This window comes from Mesoplodon bidens, assembly GCF_964165515.1.
Source record: "Mesoplodon bidens genome assembly, chromosome: 6".
NCBI classification, from domain to species: domain Eukaryota; kingdom Metazoa; phylum Chordata; class Mammalia; order Artiodactyla; family Ziphiidae; genus Mesoplodon; species Mesoplodon bidens.
In genome coordinates this window covers 7,179,146-7,204,000 of record NC_138162.1, presented here as the reverse complement: position 1 = coordinate 7,204,000, position 24,855 = coordinate 7,179,146, and the positions used below count along the sequence as shown (strand labels likewise).

Here is a 24,855-nt window from a genome sequence, read left to right as displayed (position 1 = left end):
GGTACTTTCTACTTTTTTGCTGATTGTGTAAGGTATGTTTAACATCCTTTATCATTCCCAACACTAAGCTTATGAGTATCGTGAAGGTCTTAGATTTATTTGGATCCCCATTATTCCTAGACCATAAATGTGTAGGAATTGAGGATCCAGTAACACTCATTTCCACAAGGATTCCCTTCCTGATAAACCACTGTTTTCTCCTCTATTCTGCCTTCTGTTGACACTTCTGCATATAATATTTGTTATTTCTAGTTTTTCTGTTCCAGGTCTAAAAAGGACTTATCATTCTTATTCTTTAATATTTGCTCATCAGCATGTATATTTTGAGCCTCTCCTGTGTGCCAGTCGCTGTGTTAGGGAATGGTCTGCCACTGTAGGACAGAAGGCTTCGCCTCAGTCTTTGCCTGCTTGCAGCATGAAATTCTTGGGTGCAGCTTGAGGCAGTGTAATATAACGATTGAACTCTGGAGTCCTGCAAACCTGGGTTCAAGCCCTGGCTCTATTATAAATTAGCTTTGTGGTCTAACAGAAGTTACTTAACCACTCTGAAACCTTTGTTTCCTGATGAGATAATGGGGATAATAATAGTATTTGCTTCATAAGTAAGTTGAAATATTCAGTAAGACAAAGCATTAAAGACTTACTTAGCACAGTGCCTTACATAACTGCTCAATAAATGTTGGCTAATCTTGTTATCAAACTCATTCTCAAGAAACATTATTGTTTTTGACACCTTATAACAAAAAGACCATAATATAACTTAGTTTTGCAAATGAGAGTCTTAATTTCTAAAGAAATAGCTAACTTTTTTTCTTTTAAGTAGTAAGTGTAAAAATTACTGTATTTCTCTAGGGCAGTGATCTATCTCCAGTTTTGTTTTGTAGCAGAATCTTTTTCTCCCCATTCCTCCCCGCCCCCCCCCCAAAAAAAAAGTCACTATATCAAGCATAAAAGGCAAAGATCGGGACTTCCCTGGTGGCGCAGTGGTTAAGAATCCTCCTGCCAATGCAGGGGACATGGGTTCGAGCCCTGGTCTGAGAAGATCCCATATGCCGCAGAGCAACTAAGCCCATGCAGCACAGCTACTGAGCCTGCGCTCTAGGGCCCGTGTGCCTCAACTACTGAGCCCGCGTGCTGCAACTACTGAAGCCCACGCGCCTAGAGTCCGTGCTCTGCAACAAGAGAAGCCACAGCAATGAGAAGCCCACTTTCCACAACTAGAGAAAGCCTACGTGCAGCAACAAAGACCCAAAGCAGCCGAAAAACAAAAAACAAAAAAAAAAGGCAAAGAAGATCTGTACTGACCAGGTCTTTTACCTGCTCCTCTGAGACAAGCTGATGCCCTAGAGCAGTGGTAATTTAGGAATTCATTTGAGTACTCATTTTAAAATGTAGATTTCCCATGCCCAGCCTCTGAGAAAGAGTAGCTCTGGGTGATGACCAGGATTCTGCAATGTTGCTATGTTGTTCCCAGCTGATTTTGCTGTTTGGGCTGAGGACCAACTACATTTTGAGAAACACTCCTAGAACATCTTTTTGTTCTTTTTTTTTTTTTAAATAAATAAATTTATTTAAAAAAAAATCCTTGACCTACAAGGGAACGCTTGTAACACTGTTGGTAGAACGTAAATTTGAACAGCCACTATGGGAAATAGAATGGAGGTCCTCAGATATTAAAATTAGAACTCCATATGATGCAGCAATCTCACTTCTGAGTATATATCCAAAGGAAATAAAATCACTATCTCAAAGAGATATCTGGACTCCCACATTCATTGCAGCATTATTCACAATAGGCAAGATATGGAAACAAAGTTAAGTGTCCATCATCAGAATAAGAGATGAAGAGGATTTGGTATCTATACACAAAGGAATATTATTAAGCTGTGAGAAACATGAAATCCTGCCATTTGAGACAACACAGATGGAACTTGAGGGTGTTAGGAAAATTTAAAAATTCAGACAAAGTAAGACAGGTACTATATGATATCACTTACATATGGAATATAAAAAAGCCAAACTCGGGCTTCCCTGGTGGCGCAGTGGTTGAGAGTCCGCCTGCCGATGCAGGGGACACGGGTTCGTGCCCCGGTCCGGGAAGATTCCACATGCCGCGGAGCGGCTGGGCCCGTGAGCCATGGCTGCTGAGCCTGCGCGTCCGGAGCCTGTGCTCCGCAACGGGAGAGGCCACAACAGTGAGAGGCCCGCGTACCGCAAAAAAAAAAAAAAAAAAAAATAATTTAGCTCAGGCATACAAAAGCCTTCAATTAATGATAAATTTCTTTCCATTAATTGTGATGTAGTGTTAGCCCCATTATTAGCTATTTATTATATAATAGGTATCTAATCTGTTTTGTGCAAACCAGAAGCTATCCTTGGTAAAGTAAAAGCATATGCCATTTTAAAGCCCCCCCCCTTTATTTTTTGCTAATTCAGATTTATCAAACAAGTAAGTTAGATGATAATTATTCTCTTTAAAAAGACATTCTTCCAGCATTTACTATAAATTTCTTTAAATAGTGAGCTTGCTTCTGTCTTTAATTTCTTAGGGCTTGGCTTATTCGTACTTTTTAATATAGATTATCAGTACAAAGAGATATGTTTGTTTCATCAACTGGATCTAATCTCCTAATTTTTGAATAGTGAATGCTCTCGTTATCAGAAAGATGATTCGTGATTCCACAGTGAAGTTGTGGGAGTTGGTGATTATTGATTCAGCAGAATTGAAGTTGTTTTCTTAAAAGCATTAACCTTTAGGAAAGATTTATAATTTTTAGGTGTCTTTAATCCTCTTTTGATGGGAAAATCCTGAACATTTTTAAATAGATAGGGTTAGTGCTTTGTGTTACTGTCTTAATGGGGAAAAGATTTTTCAATTTATCCTCATAGTTAATATAACTTACATTCTTCTTGTTAACTGTCTAGTATATTTTATTAGGACCTTTTCATCGTCTCTCTGAAAATAGGCTTTCTAAGCAGTGTTAATTATTGCAGGTTACTGTTCTAGGGCTTATTTAGGATCTCCCAAAATATAATCCCTATGCTTTTTATAATCCTTTCTTTTTTTTATGACTTTAAAAAAAATTGTTACATTTATTTATTTATTTATGGCTGCATTGGGTCTTTGTTGCTGCACGTGGGCTTTCTCTAGTTGCGGTGAGTGCAGGCTACTCTTCATTGCGGTGAGTGGGCTTCTCATTACGATGGCTTCTCTTTGTTGCGGAGCATGGGCTCTAGGCACGCAGGCTTCAGTAGTTGTGGCACGTGGGCTCAGTAGTTGTGGCTCACGGGCTCTAGAGTGCAGGCTCAGTAGTTATGGTGCACGGGCTTAGTTGCTCTGTGGCATGTGGGATCTTCCTGGGCCAGGGCTCGAACCCATGTCCCCTGCATTGGCAGGCGGATTCATAACCACTGCGCCACCAGGGAATTCCCCATAATCCTTTCTTGAGAGAATTTCTTAATGGTTACATTTTGAAATTTAATTCTAGATTAAAAAAAGAACCACAAAACATGTTTCCATGGATGAGGGAAGGAACTGGGGTTAGCACATGGTTGGGAATATATTTGAAGAGCTCCCTGAGGGAAGGGACTATATCTCGTGTGTGGGGGTGTTTTTTTTTGGTATCAATGTTAAATTTCTTGATTTCAGTTGTTGTACTATGTATGAAGTTGTCCTTGCTTTTAGGAAAGACACACTGAAGTGTCTAGGGATAAAGGAATATGATATCTCTAATACAATTTTGTATAGTTTTGGAAAAATATGTGTGTGTACAGGTACACAAATATGAGCATTTTTGTGTTGTATATATAATACAGTTATACACACACACACACAAAGAGGGAGAAAGAAAATAATAAAACAAATAATAATTGCTGAATCTGAGCAAAGGATATATGAAAATTCTTTGTAATGTCGGAAGCAGAAGTTGCTTCCATGGCTCCATGGCTAGAGAGAAGACAAAGCGTATTCTGGGAGATGGATTCACCAGTTCACTCTGTTCCTTCTTTTTTTTTTTTTTTTTGCTTCCTCTTGCTGTGATGTACATTCATTAAAGGACTCACTTTTGGAATCTTACTGGAATTAAGTTAATATAAATCTGAAGTAGATTCTGATAAGATGTATATGATAAACCCTTGAACAGCCACTGTTTTTTCCATCACTCTATCCATATTCCCCAGAGATGCCACATTTCTCCAGAAATACGCCTATTGTTGAATGATGAGTCGATGGTCTTGGAGGGCCTTCTGGGGAGGCGCGGTGTGGGGGGCAGCTTCGGCTCACTGTGGGGTCAAGGACACTGGTGGTGGAGGTACTGGGGATACTCATCGGTGTGAGCTGTCCTGGAGGCCGCCATTTTGACACCAAGGCCTGGCCCTGCTCCTCACGTGTGTTTTTTTATCTCCTGTATTCAGCACTGCATGTGGTACCTAGTGGGAATTCATTAATGATTGAATGAACGTAGTGCCATTCATAATGACTGTTAGACTTTACTGGATTGAGAAAGTGCGTTATGTCATGTACTTAGAAAATTTTCTGAAGGTGTTGGGGGTCCTGAAATAGATTAGTCTTTTTCTGGATTTTTGTTCCTTATTGGTCACTACATTTTAATGAGAAGGGAGGAGATAGAAATACTAAATTGAGGCATCTTCTTAGCATAGAAGATGTACTGTAATTCATTAATTCTAAAATATACATTTTTTTTTTTTTTCCGAAAGAGCAAGATTACCTCTGCTTTCTGTCATTTTTTAGGAGTAGTAGAGAACTGTGGACAATTTTGCTTGGAAGGTCAGCTCTGAGAGAACTGGTAAGTGGTGTGTTCTTGAATGGATTCTGTGGTTCTTTGTGTAGTTTACATTACCAAAAATGCCCTTCTCTTTGAAATAGGAAATAAACACCTTTTATTCCTAAAATTAATTCCTATTTTATTCCTAAAATAGGCATTATGCATTCCCCACTTCTCTTTGCTGAAATGCAGTGTGTCTTATAGCCTAGCTGTTGAAGTTTTCTAAATCTCCACTTTTCTTTGTACCTCAGTGATTCCTTTTCTGAAAAGATACCAGTGCTACTTGACTGGCTGCTGAGAGTAGGGATACAAACACCATTTTACTACCATAGGCTAACAAAGATTCTCAGGCCTTTTCTCTGTCTCATATTGACTTGCCTTTTCTTCCTTTTCTGTTTAGCTAGCTGCTTAGGTCACAGAGGCAGAGGTTTTTAGGACATTTCCAAGTATATAATCAATAAAGAACAGTTCTTCATGTGGATCCCTGAGTGTTCTGACTCTGTGAGGCTAAAGTGTTAAGATGACATATAATTATTACTAGTGTTGTTATTGTAATTAACATAATATAACGTCATTTTTAGAGCCTTAACATTTTTTGATATGCCTTCATCTGATAATTCCACATCTGAGAATATATTTTAAAAGAAGGAAATTGTTTTGGGCACAAAGCTCTTTACCATAGTGTTATTCATATAAATAAAGAATTATAGCCAGCTTACATGTATCTAACATTAGAAGAATGGTAAATAAATTATGATCTAGCCACTTGATAAAATATTATGCAACCACTAGAAAGGATGTTTATCAAGATTTTCATAATAAGGTTAAATCATTATGTGAGAAGGTTAAGCAAAGAAAAGCAGGCTACAGAATTCTATATCCAAAATTATTTCAACTGTGGGGAAAAATGCATATTAAAAAGACTCAAAGGAATATGTTATCCTCAGTGTGATCCTGGAATCTGATTAACATTGCATTTGCATAATTTCCTTCTTCTTTTCCAGCATCAGATTGAGGCAGAGCTGAATACACATTGGCAGCGGCTATTAGAAGGGCTGTCTTACTACAAACCTCCCAGGTATGGCTGTTCTGTGGGTCTCATTTGAGTAATTCCCCTGAGGAACCTGACACAGATGAAGCCACCCTCATGTAGGATTCTGTGATAGTACTGGGTTAGGTAGATCAGAGGGTATATAATTTGGCTAACCAGGGAGCAAGAGCAGGGCGTATTTTTTTCTCTCTGTGGAAGAAAAGGAAATTCCTTCTGGAAATACAGTATTGTTGAATCCATTGTATAACCCTAGTATCCAGGGATGAGGATTTATTAAATACTCAATTAAGATTCCTAATACTTATTTCAGTCCATCATGTTTGTGTGAGAGACTGTCAGCACCAAATGCTAGGATATAGCAGTGAACCATGCTGACACAAAATAGCAGCTGACACTCACGTATTTTTTGCTATGTACCAGTTACTGCTCTAAGCAGTAGACGTACGGTAAGTTATTTAATCCTCACAACAGCCCTTTGAGATAGGTACTATTTTTGTTCTTTGTTTGAATGTATAGGTTTTTTTTGCTCGGCAGTGGAAAAGAACAATGATAAAATAGAAAGTGGTTAAGAAAGAAGACTCTTTTATCTTAATTCCTAGTCCAGGTCCCATTCTATTATGCATCATAGTTCTCAAGCTGCCCTCATTTCCCTTCTACTTCTGAACACCTGTTGATTTTAGTACATCTTCGCCTTCCATCTTCATTCTCTTAGGTTAGTGAAGAACTTTCTTTTTTTGATCATCTATTAACCCTTCCCCCATAATTATTTTGAAGTAACTCCCAGACATCATGTTATTTTATCTATAAATACTTTACTATGTATCCAGAATATATGGACTTGAAAAAAGAAGATAAGCACTACGTTATCACATTTAGGTATTTTTATTATTATTGTTTCCACTTTACAGTTGGGGAAACTGAGGCACAAAGAGGTTAAGTAACTTGCCCAAGGTCACACAGCTAGTCAGTGGTAGAACCAGGATTCGAACCTGGCAGTCTTACTCCAGTGTCTGTGTTCTTAATCATCATTCTGTGTTGCCTCTTTCAGACCTTATTGTTTAACTTTATACTAGCCTTTGTGTTGTGGATTTTCTGTGAAATGTGAGAGTCTCTCTGAAAAAAAAGAAAAAATCCCACAACAGTGTGCTTTAGTTCACAGAATGGGCATTTGTGGTATGAATTTCTTTTTTTAAAGACAAAAGTTCCCTTTGTAGTAGCGTGGGATTTAAAGTCTGGCAGACTTTGTTTGTTTTTAACTGCAGGCTTACTTTGAATGTAACGCAGATTTTTAAACACTTGTACCTTTTTTTTAATGGCCTCTTTCTGTTCCAGGATCCAGCCTAGGGCATTACGTTGCATTCAGTTGTCATGTCTTCTTAGCTGTTAGCTGTGACAGCACGTCAGTCTTGCCTTGGTTTTCATGACCTTGAATAGTTTTGAGGAGGAGACTGGTCAAGTGTCTCGTAGTGGCATAGCCTCAATTCGGAAGTCTGATGTCTGGGGTTCGTTTCATTATTAGACTGAGGTTGTGGGTTTTTGGAAAGAATACACGGAGGTGAAGTACCATTCTTATCACACCATGGCAGAGGAGACACGTTAGCCACATGAAGTCACTGGTGATGTTAACCTTGCTCACTTGGGGAAGGTAGCATTTGCCAAGTATCTCTCCTGTAAAGTCACTCTTTTCTCTTTCCCTACTCTGTTTTTCGGAAGTGAGTCACTCAGTATAGCCCGCTTTCAGTGTGTGGGTGTAGTGGAATTAAACTACCTCCTGAAGTGGGTAGCATATATGTGTGTTACTGGAACTCCTTCTGTAAGGAAAATTTTTCCCTTCTTCCCCATTTATTTATATATATGTTTATTCATTCATTTATTTAGATCATTATAGACGTATGTATTTCATACTTTGTTTTTACTTTGTTCCAGCTTTGTCCACTGGGCATTCTTTGAGGTTTTGACATGTCCCCATGCTTTTGTTTTCTGAGTATTTTCTTACTTTCTGGCATGGCAAGATGCTCCAGGCTCATCTGGTATTTTCCCCACCCCAGCTCTAGAATCAGCCATTTCTCCAAGGAGTCCTGATACCTTTTGTTAGAGAACAGTATTAGAAATAAAGATCTGGGTGCTGGGTGTGCTTGCTGCTACTGGAATGTCATAGCTTCTAGGCCTTCTGAGTGTACATAGATAATATATGTATGTATACTAACAGACCTGGTTTTAAATTTCACCTCAACTTTTTATTAGCTGTGGGATTTTTGGTAAGTTATGTATTCTTTCTAAGTGTTGGTAATTCCATTTGTAAAATGGGGATAGTAATGTTTACCTTCCAGGATAGTTATAAGGATCAAAAATAATTAATGTAACTAAGTAGATCTACAAGTAATATAGTTATAACTATAGTTTGTAACAGACATATACTGTATTTATTACTTAGACATAGTTTTGTGTTATAAAGTCTGTAGAGATGAACTTGTGTGTGTGTGTGTGTGTGTGTGCACGCATGCGCGCATGTGTGTATTTTATGGGCACCTAAAAGGCAGAAAAAGGTCTGTGGTAAAAATATCTTTAATATTTTTGTTTTAAACCCCTAGAGGGTCATTGAGAATGTGGAAATGATTCACTGTTCTTTTCATAGTCCAAATTCAGCTGAAAAAGTGAAAGCTAATAAAGGTGTAGCTTCACCACTGAAGGAACTGGGTTTAAGAATCAGCAAGTTTTTGGTGAGTAAAAATTAGCACTGGCTCTGTTTATTACCTGCAGGGTGGATATGCGTGGTTTTGTTGTTAGTGATTGTTAGTGAAAATTCAGTTTATTTCAGTTTTAGAGATTAAATTGAGCATATTATATTTCAAAAATGCGCAAGTTGCAACTCTTCTTGCTAAAAGCCACAAGTCAAGTTGCCGGACCCTGTTTACTGCATATCATAGAGTTTTCTTCAGCATACTTGGGGTGTTCTTTAAGTCGCCTAGATTGTATTTAATTATGTAGTTGTTTCCTTTTCATTTTGGAAACCCAGATCATGCCTGCTGCTATATTAATGTTCTTGGTGAATAAGCACAGTTGTTTCTGACATGTAAGTTTAACTGGCATGTAAATTACATGTCAGTGGCTGCTCCTTTTTTCTCCTATTTGGGTTAAAATTATGTTGTGTGAAATCTTTTAAAATAATTTTTGTTTATTCAAGTTCCGTGTTCATTCTAGAGAACAAATCTTTAGATTGCTTTGCGTGCTCTGTGTGGTTTCTGACCTGAGGTGGCTGTTCTTCCCTTGTAACCTCTGTTTTCAGGGTCTTGATGAAGAACAGAGCGTGCAGTTACTCCAGTGTTACCTTCAAGAGGATTACAGAGGTACTAGGGACTCACTAAAGGTTTGTAGTTATGTCCAGCTCCCTTCTCCTGCCTTTAACCTTTTCCTTGTTGGTTTTAGATAATTCAGGATTTTGGTACCAGTTCTCTGCAACAGAGATAGGTGATCAGATACAGCCATTCTCAGGAAAGACTTTGTAAAGCTTTAAAAAACATATGCTTAAGTCGAGGTCTGTCCTCAGACTTGGAGGGGCCGAGAGGTCAAAGATTGACATGTTAATCATAGAATTGCGGGATGTCAGAGCTGAAAAGGACCTGAGACAACATCTAGCCTTTCCAGCCCCTGATTTTATATATGAGGAACTTGAGGCCGGAGGAGAGGGGCAGGGATTTGAGCACAGACTTGGATACACTTAGGTAAAAAAATGTATCCAGAAATGAACGGGCAATTATAATCTTGAAGGGTAAGGTAAAGATGTTTACCTTTTTCTTTGTTAATTGATTTTGCTAATAAGATGGCTCTTTGTTCTTTTTTCTTTCAGACGGTACTGCAAGATGAGAGGCAGAGCCAGGCCTTAATCCTGAAGGTCAGTGCTAGTCACCATTTCCATTCTTTGATGTAAAATTGGGCAACAGATTCTTGACCGTGTTCTGAGCATTGCTGGCTTTTTTAAATGCAGTAGGATTAATTTGAAGTTTTAAATTTCTTTATCTTTCTTCCTTTATCTCCCCCCACCCCCAAAGTTGTATTTTTGTTTTATGATTTTCTTTGCTGTGCAAAAGCTTGTAAGTTTGATTAGGTCCCATTTGTGTATTTTTGCTTTTATTTCTATTGCCTTGGGAGACTGACCTAAGAAAACATTGCTATGATTTATGTCAGAGAATGTTTTGTCTTTGTTCTCTTCTAGGAGTTTTATAGTGTCATGTTTTATATTCAAGACTTTAAGGCATTTTGAGTTTATTTTTGTGTGTGGTGTGAGGAAGTGTTGTATCTTTGACCTTGATTTACATGTGGCTGTTCAGCTTTCCCAGCACTACTTACTGAAGAGACTATCTTTTTTTCATTGTGTATTCTTGCCTCCTTTTTCAAAGATTAATTGACTGTAGCTGTGTGGGTTTATTTCTGGGCTCACTATTCTGTTCCATTGATCCATATGTCTGGTTTTTTTTTTTGGCCGCACCATATGGCATGCGGAACTTCCCTGACCAGGGGTCGAACCCGCACCCCCTGCAAGTGTGGAGTCTTAACCACTGGATCATCAGGGAAGTCCCCATATGTCTATTTTTGTGCTAATACTATGCTGTTTTGATTACTGTAGCTTTGTAGTATTGTCTGAAGTCTGGGAGGGTTATGCCTCCAGCTTTGTTTTTTTCCCTCAGGATTGCTTTGGCAATTCTGGGTCTTTTATGGTTCCATATAAATTTTAGGATTATTTGTTCTAGTTCTGTGAAAAATGTCATGGGTAATTTGATAGGGATCGCATTAAATCTGTAGATTGCTTTGGGTAGTCTGGCTATTTTAACAATATTAATTCTTCCAGTTCAAGAGCGTGGGATATCTTTCCATTTCTTTGCATCATCTTCAATTTCCTTTATCAGTGTTTTATATTTTATAGTTCTCAGCATATAAGTTTTTCACCTCTTTGGTCAGGTTTGTTCCTAAGTTTTTTGTTTTTGTTTTCTGGTGCGATTTTCTTTTTTTTTTTTCTTTCTAAAAAATTTCTATTTTATTTTGGAGTATAGTTGACTTACAATGTTGTGTTAGTTTCAGGTGTACAGCAAAGTGATTCAGTTTTACATATACATGTATCCATTCTTTTTCAGATTCTTTTCCCATATAGGTTATTACAGAATATTGAATAGAATTCCTTGTGCTATACAGTAGGTCCTTGTTGATTATCTAGATGTGATTTTAAAAGGGATTGTTTTTTTACTTTCCCTTTATGGTATTTTATTGTTATTGTAAAGAAACATAGCAGATTTCTGTATGATAATCTTGTATCCTGCTACCTTGCTGAATTTGTCAGTTCTAGTAGTTTTTGTGTGGAATCTTTAGGGTTTTCTATGTATAGTATCACGTTATCTGCATGTAATAGCAATTTCACCTCTTTTCTTCCAATTTGGATACCTTTTCTTTTTCTTCTCTGGTTGCTGTGGCTAGGGCTTCTAATACTGTGTTGAATAGAACTGGTGAGAGTGGGCATAGGATCTCATTTTAGCATGGAATTTGACCATGACATCTGAAGTAGTTTCCTATTTGGTATTTAGTGAGAACTGGGTACATCAGTTACAAGCAATTAGGACATATACTAATGGTATTTTTATATTTGCTTTCATGTATTTGGCCTGTCAGTTTATTTATTTATTTTAAAATATTTATTTATTTATTTATTTATTGGCTGCCTTGGGTCTTTTTTTAAATATTGATTGATTGATTGATTGCTTGATTGCTGAGTTGGATCTTTGTTGCTTCACGCGGGCTTTCTCTAGTTGCAGCGAGTGGGGGCTACTCTTCATTACGGTGCGCGGGCTTCTCATTGCAGTGGCCTCTCATTGTGGAGCGTGGGCTCTAGGCACGCAGTCTTCAGTAGTCGTGGCTCGTGGGCTCTAGAGCGCAGGCTCAGTAGTTGTGGAGCATGGGCTTAGTTGCTCTGCAGCATGTGGGATCTTCCAGGACCAGGGTTCGAACCTGTGTCCCCTGCATTGGCAGGCGGATCCTTAACCACTGTGCCACCAGGGAAGCTCTGCATTGGGTCTTAGTTGCGGCACGTGGACACTCTAGCGGCTTGTGGGCTTCAGAGCGTGTGGGCTCTGTAGTTGCAGCGCACGGGCTTAGTTGCCCCACGGCATGTGGGATCTTAGTTTCCCTGACCAGGGATCGAACTGGTGTCCCCTACATTGCAAGATGGATTCTTAACCACTGGACCACCAGGGAAGTCCCTGGCCTGTCAGTTTATAGCATTGGGTATTACTTGAATGCCCAACTGAGAAATCATGCTAGAAAACTTGTTTATATTTTTAAATAATTCCTTTTATCTTGTATAACTTTACTTGTATCCTAGTTCATGAAGGTCTTTTGCTTTCTTTTGGCCTAACACTGTTTCCATTTCTGTGATTATTTACACAGATCTAACTTTTCCATTCACATCTTTTTTTTTTTAATTAATTAATTTATTTTTGTCTGCATTAGGTCTTCACTGTTGCGCATGGGCCTTCTCTAGTTGCGGCGAGCCGGGGCTACTCTGTTGCAGTGCACGGGCTTCTCATTGCAGTGGCTTCTCTTTGCTGTGGAGCACGGGCTCTCTGCGTGTGGGCTTCACTAGTTGTGGTGCGCGGGCTTCAGTAGTTTGGGCTCGCGGGCTCCAGAGTGCAGGCTCAGTAGCTGTAGCACACCGGCTTAGTTGCTCCGCAGCATGTGGGATCTTCCCAGACCAGGGCCCGCACCCGTGTCCCCGGCATTGGCAGGTGGATTCTTAACCACTGCGCCACCAGGGAAGTCCCCCATTCACATCTTTAAGTGATTTTTTTAATCAATAAATTTAAAATTGAATATCTTCTATGCAAAGGTGAGTAACTGATTTTGAATCTTTGGGTTCTTCCCAGATTGCAGATTATTACTATGAAGAAAGAACCTGTATTCTTCGTTGTGTCTTACACCTTCTCACTTATTTCCAAGACGAAAGACACCCCTATAGGGTAAGCCCATTTAGTCCTCTTGTTTCTCTTTACCCTGTAAAATTCAATCCTTTTTTATAATTTATTCATATTTCTGTTCATTTGAATATTTACCTTTTACTCAACATATAAGTTACTGTTTTGGATTTTTTTTTAAGGTTGAATATGCAGACTGTGTTGATAAATTGGAAAAGGAACTAGTTACAAACTATAGACAGCAATTTGAAGAGCTTTATAAAACTGAAGCACCAACATGGGAGACACATGGAAACCTCATGGTATGTGGTTATTGGGCCCTCCTGTAAAGCTCAGGAGAATTGTATATCTGCTCATAGAGCTCTAGGTTAAGTTATTTATTCACCTATGAACTTAAAACATTTATAAATTATCATTCTTTAGAATAGTTTAAACATGTGATATGAATCAAAACACTGACTTTAACTAATGGTGTTTAATTTGGACCTTCCCCTTGACTTTGTCTCTCCAGTTAATTTATTTTTTTTCTTACCTGAAATATTCTCTTAGTGGTTAATGAAACTCTAAACCCAAGATTTCATCTTCTTTATTATCATTATCTATTAAGTGTGTGACACTAGTCTAATTGTTTTATCCTAAATCTTAAACCAATGTGCATTTATAGATTAGAACATGACCTTTTTTGTTTTGAAATTATTATTATTATTATTATTACGTTTATTAAAACAATTCAAAATACAGACAGTAGCTATTTAAAATATTTAATAGAAGAAAAGAGCTCACTTGTAATAGCAACAAAAGCATAAATTTCTCAGGAATAAGCTTACTATAATCCAAAATCTAAATGAAGGGAACTTTAAAATGCTAAAGGGATATAAACAGTCATAATCAAATGGAAAGACATGGCACCTTCTTGAAAATAAAGACTCAGCACCAAGTGTCAGTCTTTCTTTCTTTAACCTATAAATTTACTGTGATCCTAGAAAAAATACTAACAAGTATTTGCTTTGCCTTTTATTTTGGAACTAGACAAGCTGGTTCTAAAATTCATTTGAAAAATAAATAAGAATAGCCAGGAAGTTTTTCAGAAAGGAAGATAAGCTTTATTAGATAATAAGACTAAAATAATTTAAAGCATGGCATTGGTACATGAATAAATAGATTGATGAATAGCACATAGTAGAAAGTCTAGTGTAGACCAAATGCTGATAGGGAATTAATGTATGATAAAGGTGGCATTTCAAATTAATGGGGAAATGTTGGTTTATTCAATAAATGGTGTTGGAACTACTGGGTAGCCATCTGGAGAAAAATCAAACTGTATCTCTATCTCATTCCTTCTACCAGAAGAAAATCAGAGAGATATCAATGATTTAAATTTAAAAAATTCAACTATAAAAATACTAGAAGACACAAGGGAGGTAGTTTTGCTTTTATTTTTTTTTGGATTGGAGAAGACTTTTTAAAGTAAAACACAGGACTTCCCTGGCAGTCCAGTGGTTAAGACTCCGCGCTTCCACTGCAAGGGCCACGGGTTCCATCCCTGGTCGGGGAACTAAGATCCCTGGTTGGAGCACTAAGTGCCGTGTGGCCAAAATAGATAAATAAATAAAAATAAAGTAAAACTCAGAAGCCATAAAAGAAAAAAGAAAAGATAAACCCGGCAACATCAAATCAAAAACTTTTACAAGGCAAAAAACCAAAAATAGTGCTATAAGCAAAGTCAAAAGACAAACTCATAGCATAAAGGGTTCTTGAAATAGAAAGAACGCCTGTAAGTCAATAAGCAAAACCGAACAGAAAAACAGGCAAATGAAATACATATTTACATGACAACACTCATATCCAAGGGATGGGGTAATGGGCACTCATACTTTGCTGTTTGAATTTGTATACTTTTTAATGGAAAACATTATGACAATATCTAAAAATTGAAAAGCACATATTTCTTGACCTAGTAGTTCCACTTTTAAGAGTTTATCCTATAGATACATTCACACTTACATGAAATGCTGTGTAAATGACAAATCTGTAGCATCCCTCAGCTTTATTCAGGTATAATTTACATCCAGTAAAATTCATTCATTTTAAGTGTACAGTTTGAATTTGGCAGTTGTGTATAGTTATATGCAGTAACCACCTTCATGATCAATATATATTGATAGAACATTTCTGTCTCTCCAGTAAGTTTCCAGTTAGTCTGTGACCCCTGGCCGCCAGCAACTACCAGTCGGAATGAATGAATGCGTGTGGCATATTATTGGAAGGAAGGACAAAAACCTCTAACAGTGGTTGCCTCTGGGGATAGATTTGGATGACTGGGCAGTAGGAATTGTAGGGAGGGATACTTTTTTTTTTAATCTTATTTTTATACATGTTTTACCTAATAAAAATAACTCGAAGAATTTAAATGTGTTTTAAAATCTGACTTTATTTCTCTCCCATTTTTCTTCATTGGTTGTGCAGACTGAGCGCCAGGTGTCTCGCTGGTTTGTTCAGTGCCTTCGGGAGCAATCCATGCTGCTAGAAATTATTTTCCTTTATTATGCATACTTTGAGATGGCATCTACTGACCTATTGGTATTAACCAAGATGTTTAAAGAGCAAGGATTTGGTAGTAGGCAGACCAACAGGCACCTGGTAGATGAGACCATGGATCCTTTTGTGGATCGGATTGGGTAAGTCTGAATTGAGGTCTTAGAACTTGTACAATGTTTAGAGTTTAGAGCATTGATATTAGAGTGGTCCTGTGAATGGGTGAAGGGAGGGGCTAGGTATACTTTTCACTTAATGGGTGGGGAAATAGATGGGTGTACTACTGTGTTCTAGGTCATTCAGGGAGTGAAGACTTGGATTGAGAGGGATATCTTTTCTCAAAATAAGTACCACATTCTATTCTTTTGCTTACTGTTTTCATCTAAGAGTTCATCCTTTCGTTCTACAAAAAATTCGTTGAGCAACTGTGGTAGACCAGGCACTGTGCAAATGCTAAGAAGACAGTGATAAATAGGGGAGATGTATTCCCTGCCCTCTTTGACGTCATAGTCTATGTACTTTGAATTTTATGGAAATGAGTATATCCACATTTTGAGGCCTGTTTCCTCTGTGAACAAAAGTACACACTTGACCGACTTCCCTCGTGGCACAGTGGTTAAGAATCCGCCTGCCAGTAGAGGGGATACGGGTTCGAGCTGTGCTCCAGGAAGATCCCACATGCCATGGAGCAACTGAACCCATGCACCACTACTACTGAGCCTGCACGCCACAACTACTGAAGCCCACGCGCCTAGAGCCCGTGCTCTGCAATAAGAGAAGCCACTGTAGTGAGAAGCCTGTGCACCACAATGAAGAGTAGCCCCCGCTTGCCGCAACTAGAGAAAGCCCGTGAGCAGCAACGAAGACCCAACACAGCCAAAAATAAATAAACAAATAAATAATATATTAAAAAAAAATACACACTTGACCATTGAGACATTTGATCTGGCCTAGATGTAATTGGTGGCTGTAGAAACCTTCAGTACTAGATCTGTGCTTTGATAGGCAGAAGCCACATGAGCCTACCAAGCATTTAAAATATGGCTGGTGGACTTCCCTGATGGTCCAGTGGTTAAGATTTTGCGCTTCCACTTCAGAGGGTGTGGGTTCAATCCCTGGTCGGGGAACTAAGATCCCTCATGCTGCGTGATGTGGCCAAAATAAATAAATAAAAAATAAAAAATAAGACTGGTCATGGGAATTCCCTGGTGGTCCAGTGGTTAGGACTCTGCTTTCACTGCTGAGGGCCTGGGTTCAATCCCTGGTCGGGGAACTAAGATTCCACAAGCTGAGTGTTGCAGCCAAAAAATAAAAAATAAAATATGGCTTGTCAAATTGAGATGTGCTGGAATTGTAAAATACATATTGGATTTAGAAGTCTTAGTATGAAAAGAGAATGTAAAATAACTCAACCTTTTTGACACTAAAGTGTCTTACATTTCCCCTTAGTCTCCATTGAGGTTCAGAGTAGCATGTATGACACCGTGATATTTTTCTTTCCAGCTACTTCAGTGCCCTTATCCTGGTGGAAGGCATGGATATTGAATCCTTGCATAAGTGTGCTTTGGATGACAGAAAAGAACTGCACCAGTATGCCCAGGATGGGCTTATTTGTCAGGTGAACTTGGAGCAGCCTCTTAATTTTTTCAGATGGTTTGTAGTTAGTAGTAAGTTTTTAACCACTCAACTATACTGCCACATAAAATTTTCCTTATTGTGGAATTTGTGGTTCTACATTGTTAAGTTAATTGGATCTGGAAGAAGTCTCAGATTTGTTAGTTATTTTCACAGAGGTGAGAGTTGAATCTGTGAGAACAAGTAGAGTGACTCAGGGAGATGATATAAGGACAAAAGAGGCCCAAGGACAGAAACTTGGCTGTTGTCTGCGTTTATGGAGCCTGTGAAAGAAGAGGAAAGGGGAAGAACATGAGATGGGATGGTCAGAAAGATAGAAAAAGAGGAGAGATCTGAGAAAGTTCTAGAAGGGTCAGGGAAATTTTCTAAGGCGTCTATTTGAACATGTATGTTATAATCTTAATACTACTTAAAATCAAGAGAGAAAACGGGGGGTAAAGGGAAGAGTAATTGAGGGGTCTAGTAACGAAGTGGCTGTGGCTTGGGAAGGGTAAAATGTCAGAATGGGAGAGAGGGGCCACTGAGGATGAATGGAAGACTTATTAAGCATGGTGAAGGATCCTCTGGAAGGGTCTTGACCCTTTCTGTTAAGTGACACAGATGTTGTTTTCTCTTTTCATTAGGATATGGACCGTTTGATGTTGACCTTCGGGGACATTCCACATCATACCCCAGTGCTTTTGGCTTGGGCTCTCCTCCGTCACACCCTCAATCCAGAAGAGACAAGCAGTGTTGTCCGGAAGATAGGTGGCACAGCCATCCAACTGAACGTATTTCAGTATTTGACCCGACTACTCCGCTCACTGGCCAGTGGGGGAAATGATGTGAGGCTCGGGCTATTGGTGTTTGAGCATGAGAGTGGGCAAAGAGCGGGGCAGAAGCTCATTAATTAGTCATGATAATAATAATAGTAGTTGTCAAGGACATGGATAATGAAAATAGTTTTGTAACCTTTATAGAGCATTTACTGTGACAGACGTGCTCGGCACTTTCTGTACAATATCTTGTTCCATCCTTAAAATACTTCTGTGCACTAGGGCTTATCATCCTATTTTACACATTAGGAAATTGAGACTGAGGGAGATGGAATTTGCCCACAGAAACAATAAACTGGCAGTAAATGGTGGATACAGTTTGAACTATGTCTGACTCTTTGCCAGTATTTTATGCTGCGCCACTTAGTATCTCTTAGAAGATAGCTTTGGTCATAATGACTGGAGAAATCTTTTTGGGGGGCTGTTCATTCAACTGTACAGGATGAATTAGAAATTCTCTTGAGTCTTGTGTTGGGACTTAATTTGAGTGACACAGTTTAATCAGCTTGTTTTGACATGCTAAAGGAAACCTCAGCCAACTTGTTGGCACTGGTTGATTTATCTCGGTGACAGTTCAGGCAGCTGCATCATTCATACCAGCACATAGAGACTCTATCCTTTTTGTAGGCTGGAGGTGGTTTTCTTCCCCACAAAAACTTTGATCATTTGGAAAATGGTTCCTTTTTGATGTTATTCTTGACTATGTTGTAATATTTATGGTTCCTCCTTTCTCTTTTCTCCCTTTGTCTTCCTGATCTTGGGACTAAATTAAGAATTATGAAGCCTCAGGTTCTCTTCCCATTTGTTTTCAGAGACTATATTAATGTGATGGGATTGAGCTGAGTCTAGAAAAGAGTGGTGTTACCCACTGACTCCTTTGTCATTACAGTGTACCACTAGCACCGCGTGCATGTGTGTCTATGGACTCCTTTCTTTTGTTCTGACCTCGCTGGAGCTGCACACACTGGGCAATCAGCAGGTCAGTGTCTGGCTTTCATGAGACTGTCTACACTGCCCCTCTTTGCAATCATCTTCCTAAGATACCCCTTTGAAGCTGATATAACACAGACCCATTTACTTCAAGTATGATTTGTTTATTGTTGTTTTCCACTTATTATATTATAAAAATGATGCATATTAATGATTAAAAAATTAGGAAGTGCTGATAAAAAGAAAAAACTATAATCCCACCTTACAGGATAACATATGTTAACATTTTGATGTGTTCCCTTCCAAATATAAGAATATAATAATTCGGGCTTCCCTAGTGGTGCAGTGGTTGAGAGTCGGCCTGCCGATGCAGGGGACACGGGTTCGTGCCCCGGTCCGGGAAGATCCCACATGCCGCGGAGCGGCTGGGCCCGTGAGCCGTGGCCGCTGAGCCTGCGCGTCCGGAGTCTGTGCTCCACAACGGGAGAGGCCACAACAGTGAGAGGCCCGTGTACCACAAAAAAAAAAAAAAAAAAAAAAAAAAAAAAATCTCTAGAAATGGAATCACAATGTATATACTGTTTTGTAACCTATTTTTTTTACTCTGTAGTGCATCTGTCCCAAACAGCTGTGGATGCTAATTAATATTCTTGTGCAATATTTTTTTAAAATGAAATATTTCAAAGTTATTCCAAAGGAGACAAAAATTGTCTAATCATCCCATCACCAGCTTCCAAATTATCAATGCACAGCTGATCTTATTCATTTCTGCCCCTTTCCTCCTTGGTTATTTCGAAGCAAATCCCAGACATCATTTTAGTAAAATTTCACAACCATTATCATATCTAAACAAAAAATCTTCAAATAATCAAGGCAGGGTTCAAATTTCTAATTATAAATGTCATAAGTTTATCATAAGTTTCTATCAGGATCTAAATAAATAGATATGTACATTATTGGTTGATAAGTCTGTCAAATTTCTTTTAGTCTATAGTTGTGCTGTCCACTATGGTAACCACAAGACACATCATTGTCTAGATCCATTAGTTCCTTAGGAGTTACGAAATGGCACTATTCTGACTCTATCTTTCCTCTTTTGTTTACTGGTTGGAACATTGCTATAAAAAAGAAATTTGTTTCACCATATATACAAATATCAAATCATTATCTTGTGCACCTGAAACTAATATAATGTTATCTTTCAATTATTTCTCAATTAAAAAAAAGAAATTCTCTCTCGTTAACTATTTGATACTCTGGTATAGAGTACTATACCTGCTTCTTTTCCTATATTTACCACTTTTCCCTAGCATCCTTAGTAGCATTCCAAGTTGGCTACTGAGGTTTTTTAATTTTTTACATGGCATTGTGAACTCATGGATTTAAACATATTAGCTGTGTTTTAATTCATTGCAGTCATTATTCTTTTTTCATTTTTTGTTTGTTTGTTGTTTTTCTGCAGTTAGTATTCTTAGGCTCAGGTTGCCCCATCTTTGGCCAGTAAGAGCTTTTTCAGATTAGCTTCTGAATCTGTTTGACATTTCCCTTACACATTTTGATAGCTCTGTTGCTTTCTGATATGACAAAATCTTGCAGGATTATCTTAGAAGATTCTTGCCCCAGACTTGGAATCTGCCATTTCTCCAAGGAGCCCTGGTTCCTTTCAGTGGGAAATGATATTTGAGGAGTTCTTTATAACTAAGTCATTTTATTCATTTATGATGAGTGACTTATTTTGGAAATTGAAGAAATTGATTAAGTTGATGAAAATGAATATTTCATATCATTGGAGAGAAAAGAAATTGGTGTTAATTGAAAGACTCAATTTCCAAAGCTCTAGGAGCATAGAACAAGCTTTGCTTCCTTTGCCAAAATTCTGGTCACATTTGGACCCTACTATATGCCTGGAGGATTGGTGTTAACATTTTGGGGTTACAGGTATCCTAGTACTTGGAATTTTTTCAATAAATCATTTCATAAGCGTTCACTGGATTCCCAGTGTGTGCCAAACTCTGTGCCAGGTGCTGGGGATGAAAAATTTAAAAAGGTGTTATTCTTGACCTCTAGGAGCACAGTTTAGCTGAATCTAGTAGTACCTCACATTTACATGGCATTTTAAACTTTACAGTTCATTTTCTCGTACATTATCTCATTTAATCCTTATGACAACACTGTGAAGCAAATAATAGTTTCACCATTTTAGAATTTGAAGTTCAGAAAGGTTAATTTGCCTAACATCATAGAACAGATTAAGGTAACATCCCTTACTTTTTCTTTTTTTTTTTTTTTTTTGCGGTACACGGGCCTCTCACTGTTGTGGCCTCTCCCGTTGTGGAGCACAGGCTCCGGACGCGCAGGCTCAGCGGCCGTGGCTCACGGGCTCAGCCGCTCTGCCGCATGTGGGATCTTCCCGGACCGGGGCATGAACCCATGTCCCCTGCATCGGCAGGCAGACTCTCAGCCACTGCGCCACCAGGGAAGCCCCTCCCTTACTTTTTAGTCCCAGAATTCTTTCTGACATATTATATGAAGGTATTATTCATGTTTTTATTTTAACAGAATACAGTTAAAAAAAGATGGCCTGGTTCAACTAGGGAAAATAAGCATTTTCTTTTTCCCTCCCCAACAGGATGTAATCGACACAGCATGTGAAGTCCTGGCAGACCCTTCTCTTCCAGAACTGTTCTGGGGAACAGTAAGTATGTCAGAGGGAGCCATGCTATGGTATTCTCTGTAGTGTATTAAACACTTACTTTGTGATAGGTCTTACACTAAGCTTTTAAGTCTATTTTCTCATATAATCTCTACAAAAATCTATGGATTGGGTAGTATTATTATCATCACCATTTTGTGTGTGAGGAAATGTGATGCTCGGAGATGTGAAGTGATTTGCCCAAGCTAGTCACAGCTAGATAGTCAGGATCAAGATCTAGTTCTGTCTGACTTGAGTCCCTAGTCCACATTATTAACCAGTGTGTTCTCTCTCCTGCCCATCAAGTCTTTTTTTACATTGAGAGTCTCGGGCACCAGTAGTGCTATAACTCCTGAATGTACCACTGGGCGATTGTAATTGTGTCTTAAGAAATTTCAGAATATTATAACAGGTTTAGAGTAAGAATATGGCTTTGGAGAGAACAGTTTCTCACCAGTACTTAGTCTTACCATGGACGGCCTCAAGCCTCAAGGTCCAGCTGATGAATAAATCTGTTTTCCCTTAAACTGTGGCCTGACTGATTTGCCTGCATATCTTATCCTCTTTTTCCTGAGATGATGTCCACTCTACAGAATCAGTGTTCCAGGGAGAAGCCGGTGGGAAACAAAATTCAGATTGAGGATGTGTTGCTCGTGTGTGTGGTGCTATCTGCTGACAGGTTGTGGGTGCTTTTCACGTTAGTGGAAACAGGTCATGCACAGGCGAATGGTGTTTTCCTATGGAGAGGACGGCAGAGGTCACTGGAGGCAGCAGTAGTCTCTCCTCAGGTCCTGACTCAATCAGTTGTTGATAACCTTCTTCAGTGGAAACGTGGAAGTCTTAAATTATTAGAGAGGAATAGTGTCTGCCTAAAGGAAAGGATTAATTTTACCTTCCTTATGATTGCTGGGCAGTTCAGAGATGTGTTAATCCGTGGATAATGTGAAGGTCAGTGACTTCTACCCTTCCATCATAGGAGCCAACCTCTGGTCTTGGGATCATTCTGGACAGTGTATGTGGAATGTTTCCCCATCTCCTCTCCCCACTCCTGCAATTGCTACAAGCCCTCGTATCAGGGAAGTCTACTGCCAAGAAGGTAGGTTATTCAGTTAGATGCCTAAATAGAGTAGGAGATGTTTTTTAGGAATCCTTCTTGCTTTCCACATTGAAATTTCATTGCCATGGCAAGAATTAGTCTGAGGTTGAATGAAAAATGTCAAAGATAGTGCATCAGTTCTATAAAATTAAATTTACATCTTTTTATTAAGTACCTATTGTAGATATTGTGGGAGTGAGACAAAATGTGAAGTCCCTTAGTATCTAGATGGAAGAGAGTAAGGGGTCTAAGAAATAAGTAATAAAGCCAGGTGGTATGTAACTAATGTCATCTGAGTGGTAACGACCATACTGTTCAGGAGAGGGAACTCTGTGGAGTGAGGGGGGCCTTGACTTGGGTGTTAAAGAATAATAAGGATTTGATAAGGAGTGCAGAGGCAAGTCTAAGGAGAGTCACAGGGATGGGTTTGTAAGAAGCTTGAGAGTCAGCACAGTCTGGCTGACCACACAGTCTGGCTAAAAGAGCAGAAAAGTAGATGGGAAAGACCCCTTAAATGTCCCCCTGGTAAATGTGTGGCTGAGTTTTTTTTTCTGTGTGTTGGCAGGTGTATAGTTTCTTGGATAAGATGTCTTTCTACAATGAACTTTATAAGCACAAGCCCCATGATGTGATCTCCCATGAAGATGGAACTCTCTGGCGGAGGCAAACACCCAAACTCCTTTACCCTCTTGGTAAGATAGGCAGACGCTGGTTCAGTTGTCTCTTTTCCATGGCCTCTGTGTGGACCTTACTGCTGTTTTAATATTTCACATGCGTGCCTTTAAAGCAGGTCCTTCTCCTCTCCACTGTGCTTGTTGATTTGCTGATAAATTATTAGTTAGTTTCTCACTTTTTTCCATCTTTAGATTGTTTTACTTCAAAAATAATGCATGTTCATTATAACAAGGGAAACAATGCAGGGATACATTTTAAAAAGCTAATCTCTCTTTAGACCTGTCTCCATCAGATGATTAACATTAAGAGTCTGGTGTGTGTCCTTTTGCACATTTCTGTGTTCTCTCACAAATTCATTCTGCAAACTGATTTTATTACATGTGGATCTGACTCATTCTTTTTAGTAGCTATGTAATTATTCTTGATGTCCCATAATTTTTTATCTTTTCCCTTCCAGAGGACATTTAGGCTGTGTCAGGTTTTTGCCACTATAAACAATGCTGCTTTGGGGACATATACCTTTATATACTAGTGCTTTTATTTTTAGTATATAGAATCCCCAAAGTGGGATTGTGGGTAAAAGGGTATATACAATAAAAACTTTAAATGCATGTCCACTGACAGATGAAATGGATTTTTAAAAATGTGGTATATATAGGTGAGACATCAAGTCTTCCTAAGAGCCAAAATGTGGAATATTATTCAGCCTGAAAGAGAACAGGAATTCTGACACATGCTGTAACACAGGTGAACCTTGAAGGCATGATGCTAAATGAAATAAGACAGTCCCAAAAGAACAAACACTGTTCCACTCATATGAGGTACTTAGAGTAGTCAGATTTACAGAGACGGAAAGTAGAATGGTGGTCACAGGGGCTGAGGGATGGGGTAATGGAGAGTTATTGGTTAATGGGTTTAGAATTTCAGTCTTGCAAGATGAAAACAGTTCTTTGGGTGGATGGTAGTGATGGTTGCATAACCATGTGAATGTACTTAACGCCACTGGACTGAACACTTAAAAATGGTTAAAATGGTATATTTTATGTATTTTTTACCACAATTTAAAAAAAATAATAAAAAGTTTTGAATGGTAATGTCAAATTAAGTTGTAGAAAAATGTTGTAGCAATTTCCTTTCCTACTGGCAGTGTCTAAGGTAACAGCCTTACTGTCCTAATCTCGGCATCATTACCGACTTACCCAGTCACCCAGGCACCTACTGTCCCATAAGGTGGTCTTCCAATAGTCATCATTTGAGTGGAGAACCACTCTGCACTCAGCTGTTTTTCAGACACATGGAAAGAGTCACTTCCCCAATGACAAGAGAGGAGTTTTGTTTTTCTTTTTAATGGAAAAAGCTGTAGCAGTGTTGGATACTAGGAAGAGAAACTATGCATCTCTGTGTGATTAAATATTGCTGTCTGTTATAGGAGTCACCTCTTCCTATTAGACTAATTTCTCTCTCTCCCTTCCTTAGGGGGTCAGACCAACCTTCGCATACCTCAAGGCACTGTGGGCCAAGTAATGTTGGACGATAGGGCCTACCTGGTACGCTGGGAATACTCTTATAGCAGCTGGACCCTCTTCACCTGTGAGATTGAAATGCTGCTTCATGTTGTTTCCACTGCAGGTGAGGTCAGCTTTGGGAGACATCTCTGTGGGAAGAAAAATGGACATGCTTAGAGGA

At 38.8% G+C, this 24,855-nt stretch overlaps 1 protein-coding gene across 1 annotated transcript in view; it reads left to right on the top strand.

The window, feature by feature from the left end:
• Window positions 1–4,673: 4,673 nt before the first annotated feature.
• NUP188 (nucleoporin 188) overlaps window positions 4,674–24,855 on the top strand; it is a gene marked incomplete at its 5' end in the record, with an annotated part of 38,327 nt that continues 18,145 nt past the window's right edge. Inside the window, 15 exons of the mRNA XM_081238220.1 lie at window positions 4,674–4,805; window positions 5,789–5,862; window positions 8,471–8,555; window positions 9,122–9,202; window positions 9,683–9,727; window positions 12,744–12,836; window positions 12,974–13,093; window positions 15,258–15,469; window positions 16,830–16,944; window positions 17,585–17,785; window positions 18,666–18,755; window positions 21,336–21,401; window positions 22,375–22,494; window positions 23,060–23,186; window positions 24,646–24,798. Of these exons, the coding sequence (XP_081094346.1) occupies window positions 4,674–4,805; window positions 5,789–5,862; window positions 8,471–8,555; window positions 9,122–9,202; window positions 9,683–9,727; window positions 12,744–12,836; window positions 12,974–13,093; window positions 15,258–15,469; window positions 16,830–16,944; window positions 17,585–17,785; window positions 18,666–18,755; window positions 21,336–21,401; window positions 22,375–22,494; window positions 23,060–23,186; window positions 24,646–24,798 (1,714 nt within the window). The remainder of the gene's footprint in view (window positions 4,806–5,788; window positions 5,863–8,470; window positions 8,556–9,121; window positions 9,203–9,682; window positions 9,728–12,743; window positions 12,837–12,973; window positions 13,094–15,257; window positions 15,470–16,829; window positions 16,945–17,584; window positions 17,786–18,665; window positions 18,756–21,335; window positions 21,402–22,374; window positions 22,495–23,059; window positions 23,187–24,645; window positions 24,799–24,855) is intronic.